The 7,556-nt window shown below is 44.7% G+C and overlaps 1 protein-coding gene across 2 annotated transcripts in view; it reads left to right on the forward strand.

Moving 5' to 3' along the window:
- Prpsap1 (phosphoribosyl pyrophosphate synthetase associated protein 1) overlaps positions 1-6,274 on the forward strand; it is a 28,578-nt gene extending 22,304 nt beyond the window's left edge. For both annotated transcript variants that reach the window (XM_038328521.1, XM_038328522.2), the window contains 3 exons: positions 571-641; positions 4,900-5,046; positions 5,621-6,274. In XM_038328521.1, coding sequence (XP_038184449.1) covers positions 571-641; positions 4,900-5,046; positions 5,621-5,779 — 377 coding nt within the window. In that variant the 3' untranslated portion in view covers positions 5,780-6,274. The remainder of the gene's footprint in view (positions 1-570; positions 642-4,899; positions 5,047-5,620) is intronic.
- The last annotated feature ends 1,282 nt before the right edge of the window (positions 6,275-7,556 follow it).

The raw sequence follows: 7,556 nt of genomic DNA on the forward strand, positions 1-7,556 counted from the left end.
GCACTGTGGTGGCTCTTGGCACAAGTGATTGCTGAGCTCTTCAAATGTGGATGTTCAAAATGACGCCGCATGGTGGTGGCTACCATAAGACATAAAATACCTTATCAGGGCATTTTAATGCTGAGTATAGAGTATGTTCTGTAAAATAAAATCTCAAATTTACCTTTCTGTTTTGTCTTACTTAATTTTTTAATTTTATGTGCATGAGTGTTTTGTCTGTGTGTGTGCCATGCATGCAGCCTGATGCTCACAGAGGTCAAAAGAAGGTGTAGGCCTCCCGAGACTGGGTGGTTGTAACCCATGGTGGGGTATTCCACCAGAGCGCCCCCTCTTCCTCTAGTTCCTACCTTTTATGTTTACTTACTGTGGCCACTAGAAAATTTAAGGTCACTTTTCCGTCTTGCGTCCTGTTTCTGTGAACAGTGTTGCTCCAGCTCTTTCTCTTGATTGAGTCAGTCAAGGAGGGCATGTGTGTCAGGTTGTGTAGTCGGCCGTGGCTTGCCACCAGGTCATTCATTATTACATTTTCCCAGGTACTTGACTAACTGGGTCTTGTGATTTGTTTCCTAGTGATGATGGCCAAAGAGAAGCCCCCAATAACGGTGGTCGGGGACGTCGGGGGACGCATTGCGATCATAGTGGTATGGAATTCATCATCATCTTTCGTACTCAGAGGTGACACGTGATTTAGTCAGTGTGGGTCTCAGCATGACGGCGGGTTCCTCTGCACCCATCTGCCCTTCCTTGTTCAGTCTCCTTTAAGAAAATAATAGAATTTTTACAGAAATGAATGGAAATTAATGGGTAGCTGACAAAAGCCTAGTGCTTCCCATGGGGAAATTCAGTACACCATGTCCTTCATCTAGGGGTCCCGGGTCCCCTCAGACCAGCTCATGCGATCATCCTCACATTTTGGGGCCATAGGATAAGCTGAAGATGGGGCTTTTCCAATTGTCACCAGTGGGAGCAAATGTCCCAGTGCAGCCCAGCTTTGCATTGGCGTGCCATCTGCTCTCACACATGAAAAAGTCAAGTCACATCATCAGCAGCTCCTTTATTTATCTCTTCTTTCTGTGTCACCCTCTCTTGGGACAAAGTAAGCAGCCTGCTGGCTCAGTGGAGTGAGGCAGGAGTCTGAAGGAGGGAAGCTAACCTGACAGTCGTCATGACAGCTTCAGCTGCCATGTCACACATCCCTAGGACTGGGGCCCCGCTCTTTCTGCTGTCACTTACCCTGCATAGGTGCTCAGCTCTTGGCCCAGGCATGTGTTCTAATGTTACTGAAACCATGTATAGCAGAGAGATGGTGTAGGCAGAGGCTGCTTGTTCATTTCCTGGCCTCCCAGACCTGAAATAATCACTCAGGAACGATACTAATTAAATCACTGCTTGGCCAATCACTTAAGCATATTGCCAGCTAGCTCTTATATCTTAAATTAACCCGTTTCTATTAATTTGTGTATCGCCACGAGATCATGGCTTACCAGGCAAAGTTCCGGCGTCTGTCTCCTGGCGGCTGCATGGCATCTCTGACTCTGCTTATTTTCTCCCAGCATTCAGTTTAGTTTTCCTGCCTAGCTCTATTCTGCCCTATCACAGGCCAAAGCAGCTTCTTTATTCATTAACCAATAAAAGCAACACATATACAGAAGGACCTCCCATGTCATCTCCCCTTTTCTGTCTAAATAGAAAAGGTTTTAACTTTAACATAGCAAGATTACATACAACAAAACAGTTATCAACCAAGAATTATAGTTACAATATTTAGTCCATTTACATCTGGCAAATTAATGAAAATACTCTTATCATCTATCTTATTTTTGTGAGTCTATAAAGTTTTATATCTTAGCCGGGCGGTGGTGGCGCACGCCTTTAATCCCAGCACTCGGGAGGCAGAGGCAGGCGGATCTCTGAGTTCGAGGCCAGCCTGGTCTACAAGGGATAGATCCAGGACAGGCTCTAGAAACTACAGGGAAACCCTGTCTCGAAAAAAAAAATTAGAAAACTATGCTTTAGCCGGGCGGTGGTGGCACACACCTTTAATCCCAGCACTCGGGAGGCAGAGGCAGGCGGATCTCTGTGAGTTCGAGACCAGCCTGGTCTACAAGAGCTAGTTCCAGGACAGGCTCCAAAGCCGCAGAGAAACCCTGTCTCGAGAAACAAAAAAAAAAAAAAAAAGTTTTATATCTTTATTTTATTATAACTAAGGAAAACTATAACTATTTGTCAACTTCATCAAAGACTCCAGAAAGGATAACATTACCTAAGTTACAGTGCATTGTAAGCAGCTTCCAAAACTCCAAAATTGACAGACATCTCGCTGACTGGACAGTCACCTAAAGTTCTGTGCCATTGGGGCATCCATCTTCAGCCTACAGACACATAGTATCTGGCAGACTTTTTCATGAAGCAGAAAATTTCAAAGACAGTTCCACCTATATTGGCAATTTGTTGCTTTCTTCTGTGTCCTGCAGAATGTCTGGCAGATTCTTTCATGAAGCAGGAACCCTGAAGGACCATCTCACCTTTAGGCCAGTTCAGTGGTCATATTTCTGTGGGTCCTGCATGCCTGTTCATACAGCATAACATCAAGCAGTCTAGGCAAGAGCAGTTTTATGCCCAAATGACTAACAAACTCCATGAGGAATCTCTTCAATGCCCATCTTCCTCTTGAAGTAGCTTGGTGTTGTCAGGAACAAATGTGTCTCACTGTCCTGTAAAGTCCTAAGTTCTTAAAACATTTTAAATGCCATATTCTGTAGTCTTTGAAAGGTTTGAAGAATACCTATCTATCTGAAATACATCTCTGTACATCTAGAAAACCTAATTAACATTACTATTATAGATGACTATCTATTAACCTGTATTTCTTAATTTTACATTACATTTTTAAATGAATTGCACAAACACAACACCTTAATCAAGAGCAGAAATATACATAACAAAATTGACCTTAAATTTGTATCAATAAGTCAAGATCCATACCAATACAAAGTATCTCTATAGCATATCCCCCTTTAAATGTAAACAAACATTTATAAACAATATTTGGGAATTTGGGTGTAGTTCTATACAAACTGCTTCCTGCTTTTTTTGGGCGAAGTAATTTTGGGGTTTGCGGAGACCTTTCAGAGGGTCTTGTTCTATCAAACCACATTAGTCTGGAAAGAATCCACAGGTTCTCATCCTCTGTGGAAACAAAAGCAGAACCTCTTTTCCAAAGCAACAAATCCTTAGACCCAAATTTTGAAATCAAGATGCCTTTAAAGGATATATGTTGGTTTAGTTTAGCAGCCTGTACAATGAAATGTTTCTGTGTACTCATTCACAGTCAGAAAATTCAGAGAAAACACATTAATATACATAATCCAGACTCTGTGTATTTTCCATCTTTACTCTTTTGAACTGTGATTATCTGAACTGCCTCTTTATTTAAAAACTTTGTTTTAATTTTTGAAACCATTTAACAGTCTATATTCTTTGTCAGGGTCCAGCCCAGACATAAACCATTTTTCATACCAGAGTGGAGGTGTGGAAATAAACAACTCACATGGCTTTATCAGGAGGGAGTTTATAGGAATCCCTCATGAAATCCTGAATTCACATCCTGAAAATCACCCGCGTTTATTCTCCAAACAGCTTTTATACCAAAATGTGAACTGAGGGGAAATCCATTAGCATTCTGCTTCCTAGGTAGTGGGGAGAATGACTTAGGTCACTTCTGCAACTATGGCTGCTCTGTCATGTTGACTGAATTTACACCTCTTTCCCAGGTGACCTCTTAAATTACAATAGAAGGAGCAAAGCGACATTAGCATATCCTGGCCCTTTGCTTAGGGTGGCATCACAATGTCCCAAAAGGCTAGGTGACTGCCTTCTGTGTGGCAGGTGCAAATTGTGCCTTGAAAGGTCACTCAGAATTTTGGCCGCCATAAAATGTAGAAATATGGGCCTGTATAATCCGGCCCCTACCAATTCAGTCTGTCTCTCTCTCTCTCTCGCTCGCTCGCTCGCTCGCTCGCCTATGTACATTTATCCAATGCTGTGACCCATTTCGAGGTCTTTTCCATCTGAATTTGTCTTTATTGTGTGCATATCTGTAATTATTTTCTGACTAGGGGTGTGGAGTTTTTTTTTTTTTTTTTAATGCTGACCAGGCATGGCTGGGACCAACTCTGAGCTTTGCCTGTTGGTTCTGCCTAATCCAACATGGCAGAGGCATGTTCACCGCCTCTGAGAGCCATGCACACTGTTCAGGCTTGAGGGTCGCAGCAGATCTATATCACCATTTAGCAATTTGTAACACACTGCTCACAGACCCCATTTAAGTGCTCAGCCTCAAAACTGCAAGGTTTTTTTGCTGCTAATACTGAGCCAGGAAGACCTCTCTTAAAGGAGCTGCCAGCAAACAGCCCATCTGGGGGGAAAAATAAGGCTAAACTTTTTGCGTGTGTATCTAGGATTCCTTTCCAAGCTCTCCCAGGTTTTATGTGGATTCAGCTGGCACACATTGGTGTGCCATCTGTAGTTGGAAGCTGCTGGCTATTTATCTCCTGGCTGCCCAGACCCTAAATAATCACTCAAACTGTATTAATTAAATCACTTAAGCATATTGCTAGCTAGCTCTTACATCTTAAATTAACTCGTTTCTATTAATCTGTGTATCACCACGAGGTCGTGGCCCACCAGGCATCTGTCCCTCTGGTCTCACTGACTCCACCTTCTTTTTCCCATCAATCAGTTTAGTTTTCCTGCCCAGCTCTATTCTGCCCTATCACAGGCAAAAGCAGCTTCTTTATTCATTAACCAATAAAAGCAGTACATACAGAAGGACCTCCCACACCAGGTGGGTGTCTTTCTCTGTTGGGGTAGAGTGGGTGAAACCGCCTCTCCTTGCAGGATGACATCATTGATGACGTGGAGAGTTTTGTGGCTGCTGCAGAGATCCTGAAAGAGAGGGGAGCTTACAAGATCTACGTCATGGCCACACACGGTATCCTGTCTGCTGAAGCCCCCCGTCTGATTGAGGAGTCCTCTATTGATGAGGTTTGTCTGCTTTAAAGGGCTTAGGACCTTCAGCGTGAGTCCAGGCTGCCAGTGCAGTTTCTGGGAATAATAAAGTTGACTCTGTTAAGTTGCCATGCCCCTAGCTAGGCTGCCAACCTGTCAACAGTACTTTTTGTAGCAGCCACGTTCAGGCAGGTATACATTTAAAAACTCATATTGACAGTAGAGTCACATTTGATACCTGGTGATGGTTAAGTTTTGAATGGGGCTGGACATTCTTAGGGCCTAAGTTCTGAGCTTCTAGATGCCCAGTTTGTAAAGTCTGTACATTGGCCAGATGGGGTTTTATGCTTATAGTCCCAGCACTTGAGAGATGAATTATAGTTGAACTTTAATCTAGGTCACATATCAAGACCCTCTTGAAAGTCAGAACCAAGGTTGGGCTGTAGCTCAGCGGAACACAGTGGCGTGTATGAAGGGTTCAGCCCCCATACCACTAAAGAAACGCTTTGTTTGGAGCTGGAGCTAAGGGCTCTAAATGTTAGGTTTGCTTTTCTTTATAGCCACTCCTGACAGACATGTAACTGTGTGCTCTCCATTGCTTCGCATCCAGGTGGTGGTGACAAACACTGTCCCTCACGAGCTCCAGAAACTGCAGTGTCCCAAGATAAAGACTGTGGACATCAGCTTGATTCTCTGTGAGGCGATTCGGAGGATTCACAATGGCGAGTCCATGGCTTACCTCTTCCGGAACATCACGGTGGACGACTGACTTGAGTGGCCGTGACCCTGAGCCTGCACAGCCATGTGTCGGCCTGGAAGTGGCTGCAGTAGAAAAAGTCTCTACAGGGCTGGTGAGGAGGAGACTCTAAGATAGGAAAGAAGACAGGACTAATGAATAAATAACATAACCTCTGTCGGCCATCATCAGTCCTGTTCCCTAACCCTGAGCAGACACTGAAAGCCCTACTGAGGTGGAAGAGAAGCCAAAGGCGGAGGCTCCCTGCTCCTTCTGTTCAGTAGTGTCTGCTCTAGGGAAGGCAAGTGGGGTACTGAATTTGGCCGAGGAGCCAAGTGTCCTCACCCTGGACCCGGGTCCAACATATCTTACAGAGAATCACTTCTCCTTCAGAAACCCCTGTGCTGGCTGCCATTAAACAGAGAAGCATCTGTGTCTGCCCTCACTGAGCTAGTCAGGTTAGAGAGGACCCTGTCCCCAGCAACCGTGTTGCTCAGAAGTTGCAAATAAAGGTTTCTTGTCTCTCTAGTGTCTTGTCTACTTTGGGCTCCCTGCTCCCCCTAGATTGTGACAAACCCTGTCTGTTTTATGCAGGAAACAGTGGGTACAAAACAGGGTGGGCAGGGTCCACGGTGGAATGGACCACAGATAGTCTCCCATAGGCTCCATCCCCTTCCTAGGCACTGAGGGCAAATCTGCATGTGTGTCTGTTCTAGAGAGAGTGCCGCAGGCCTCCCCCATGCTAGGGAAGTGTTCCGTCACTGCCCTGTCTAGAGAGGTGGAGTGAGCAATGTTGGTTGCCTTGCTTAAGAGATTACACTTAGCATCACGGTTCCAGTCCACACAGTCAGGAGGCCTGCAGACAGCAGAGCTTTCTGTCTAAGCAACTCCAAGTCAGGCCAGGCATCATAGAGATGAGGCATTCTCGGGAAAGGAAGTGGGCTGGCTTATGGGCTTTGCCAGACAGGAAGGAGTCTTATTTGTACAATTGTATCTCACTACAGGGAAGTTTCCTCTCCTCTTATCCCTTAATGAGGAGGAGGGTTTCCATCCCACAGTTAGGACTTGGTGCACAGTGGTCTTTTCAAGCACACAAGTTACCTTCTGTTAATGATCCACATACGGAAAATTGAGCAAAGAACTCAGCCATTAAGATAATTAGCTTGGTGGTAGAGGAAGAACTGTGTGTGTGGTGGGGTGCTCTAAGACAGGAACCAGATGCTTCCCTTGGTCTAAGTGGCTGACTGGCCTGTGAGCTCCTGGTGCTAGCGTTCCAGCTACACTTGCCTTTCTGTGTGGGTTTTGAGGATTTAGACTCGTGTTCTCAAGGTTCAGTCGTAAATGCTTTTACCCTCTGAGCCTTTTCCCCAGCTTCATGGTGTATCTGAAAGTTTTCTGGGTTCTACCTGGTCCCATCAGTTTCTCTCCCACCTGCCAGTCCCTGCAGCTGCTTATAAAATAAGCTTTTGGAGATTTAATTATAATTGTTTGGCTGATGGCTCAGGCTTCTTACTGGCTAGCTCTACATATAAACCAACCCATATCTAGTCTGTGTATTGCCACATGTCCTGTGGCTAACTGGTAATGTTCTTATTCCTCTGGAGGCTGCTCCCTGGCTCCACCTTTTTTCTCCCTGTATCTCTGGATTTCCCACCTGGCTATTGGCCAAATCAGCTTCTTTATTAACCAATGGTAATAAAACATTCATAGCATATAGACATCTCACATCATCATTGGGCTATTTGTTTTGTTTTTTGAGATAGGGTTTCACTATGTAGCCCTGGCCATCCTGGAAGTCAATCTGTAGACC

This window comes from Arvicola amphibius, chromosome 4 (genome assembly GCF_903992535.2).
Source record: "Arvicola amphibius chromosome 4, mArvAmp1.2, whole genome shotgun sequence".
NCBI lineage: Eukaryota > Metazoa > Chordata > Mammalia > Rodentia > Cricetidae > Arvicola > Arvicola amphibius.